The sequence below is a fragment of the Fukomys damarensis genome, unplaced genomic scaffold, assembly GCF_012274545.1.
Source record: "Fukomys damarensis isolate Sample0158 unplaced genomic scaffold, DMR_v1.0_HiC HiC_scaffold_27, whole genome shotgun sequence".
Classification (NCBI taxonomy): domain Eukaryota; kingdom Metazoa; phylum Chordata; class Mammalia; order Rodentia; family Bathyergidae; genus Fukomys; species Fukomys damarensis.
In genome coordinates this window covers 6,271,663-6,274,120 of record NW_022900939.1, presented here as the reverse complement: position 1 = coordinate 6,274,120, position 2,458 = coordinate 6,271,663, and the positions used below count along the sequence as shown (strand labels likewise).

The 2,458-nt window shown below is 61.9% G+C and overlaps 1 protein-coding gene across 1 annotated transcript in view; it reads right to left on the bottom strand.

Moving 5' to 3' along the window:
* Positions 1–1,168: 1,168 nt before the first annotated feature.
* Positions 1,169–2,458, bottom strand: part of Chrm4 (cholinergic receptor muscarinic 4) — a 2,806-nt gene continuing 1,516 nt past the window's right edge. Inside the window, exon 2 of the mRNA XM_033756417.1 lies at positions 1,169–2,458. This exon is cut by the window's right edge and continues 64 nt beyond it. Within this exon, the coding sequence (XP_033612308.1) occupies positions 1,922–2,458 (537 nt within the window). The 3' untranslated portion in view covers positions 1,169–1,921.

Below are 2,458 nucleotides of genomic sequence, written 5' to 3'. Positions count from 1 at the left end.
CGCTCTGACCCGGTCCTCTCCCACCAGCCGACTGCAAGTACAAGTTCGAGGGCTGGGGGGCGTGCGACGGGGCCACCGGCACCAAAGCCCGCCAGGGCACCCTGAAGAAGGCGCGCTACAACGCCCAGTGCCAGGAGACCATCCGCGTGACCAAACCCTGCACGCCCAAGACCAAAGCCAAGGCCAAAGGTGGGTGCGGGGTGGGGTGGAGGGGCCGCCCCGACTGAGAGCAGTGTCCTGGCTCTGCAGCAGCCTCCGGCCTGGAAGCGCGAAGTCCCGAGCGCCTGGGGGACCAGGGAGAGCTTTGTTTGGGTCCTCGCCCCAGCAGGGGGGCGCACGTGGTCCCCTCTGCCCTTCCTAGGTGGGAAGGGCTACGAGGGGCAGAAGCAGGCAGATCTGTCCACTGCCCAGGCAGGAAGCCTGGGACCAGGAACCTGGAAACTCCGATCCTGGGTGAAAATACACGAGGTTGACTGAAAGGCCCTGTGGCACCCACTTCCGGGTCAGCGGATGGATGGAAAGTCCAGGGAAGCTGAGTGTGATGCTGCGGGACTGTAATCCCAGCATACTGGAAGGCTGAGGCAGGCTGAGGCAGTCCGAGCCCAACCTGGGCAATTTAGTGACTTAGCAAGATCCTGTCTCAAAGCGAAAAAATGTTGGGGTGTACCTTTGTGTGAAGGCCTTGGGTTCAGTCCCCAGTACCTCATAAGAAAAAAAAATAAAGAACATCACTAGGGTGCAGGATTTTTCCTTGAAGTCCTGGCGTGGGAGTGGGGGTGGGGGTCTCTACTGGGTCGCCATAACCCAGCTAACACCATGTTTCCATCTTGTTTTACAGCCAAGAAAGGGAAGGGAAAGGACTGAGCCGGGCTGGGGTGGCAGAGGTGCCCCTGGCTTTCCTAGGGGCCTGGCCACCCCCTGCCTTCCTGCAGGCCCAGGACACCGCCCACCAGTGCCTTTTCTACACCAGCTTTATCAATCATGCCTCTCACACCCCCACCCACCCAAGTGCCCAAGTGGGGAGGCGCAAGGGATTCTGGGATGTGCCCCTCCCCAGATTTTCAATTCCCAGGGCCCCCTTTGTTCTTCCCCACCATGTTACTAAGAAATGAATAAAACGAACCAACTTCTTTCCCAATAAAAGCTTTTCTTTTCTATAAAAGCCCCTTCCCAGAGAGTGTGCTGTGCAGCTTTGAGGGGAGGGACGGCTGTGGGGGACCAGTGGGTTTAAGGGGCTCAGGGCTTGGTGAGTGCTCCCAGGGCCCGCCTGTGGGAAAGCCGAGCGCCCATGAAGGAATGTCTTCAAGTTCCCCTGTCTGTCTCCCTAAGTCAGTCAGGCCTCATCTCGCCTGGAGAAGGGATCCATGACTCCCTGAGACTCTGTCTCACCGGGACAGGGAACGGCCAGGCAGGAAGTTCCACCAAGGCAGGGGTGGGTACCCAAGTCCTCCCAGACCTGTGGGGTGCAGGAGTGCAGCAGGGAGCCCTGGGGCAGGGGGGGCCAGACCCTAGTGCGCTCAGCCCGCTCTCCCCAAGGGGGGCCCCCAGAGCCTGGCTGGGCATCTGCCCTGTGTGGGGTTTGGGGATAGGGGCTGAGCCTTCATGCGGGATGCGGGGCAGGGAGGCGGAAAGCACCTATCTCAGCAGAACCGGGGGCCGGGGAACCACCCTTCCGGGCCTGAGCCCCATGCTCCCCTCCTCGCGTCCATCCTTCCCGCTGAGGCTGGTTGGCTACCAAGGGGCGACAGACATGGGCAGTTTGGACCTCCCTGGGCCTAGGCCGGGACCTGGTCTTGAAATCCAGCCAGAGCCACTTCCTGAGCCTCCATCCTCTGCAGCAAACGGGACCGTGGGACAGGGCCTCCACTGGGTGGTCCCCCAGCCCGCACGACAGCAGCACCTCCTGGGCTCGCCCGCCCGCCTACCTGGCGGTGCCGATGTTGCGGTACTGGCACAGCAGTAGGTGCCGGAAGGTCTTTTTAAAGGTGGCGTTGCAGAGCGCGTAGCAGGCAGGGTTGATGGTGCTGTTGACGTAGCAGAGCCAGTAGCCGATGGACCACACGGTGTCGGGGATGCAGCTGCGGCAGAAGGTGTTCACCAGGACCATGACGTTGTAGGGTGTCCACGTGAGGATGAAGGCCAGCAGGATGGCAAAGATGGTCCGCGTCACCTTGCGCTCCCGGGCCGCCATCTGCCGCTTCTTGCGCACCTGGTTTCGAGCGATGCTGGCAAACTTGCGGGCCACGTTGGCTGCTGGGCGCATGCCAGCTGGTGTGGCGGGCACGATCTCGATGGCTGTCACACACTCGCTGCCTGTCTGCTTCGTCACTATCTGGATCTTGGACCATTTGGAGGCCGGGTTGAGGGTCCGTGGCTGTAGGGCAGGGGCAGGCGCGGCCTCTGTGGTAGACAGCTCCGTGGGGGGCCGTTCCTTGGTGTTCTGGGTGGCGCTGCCCGA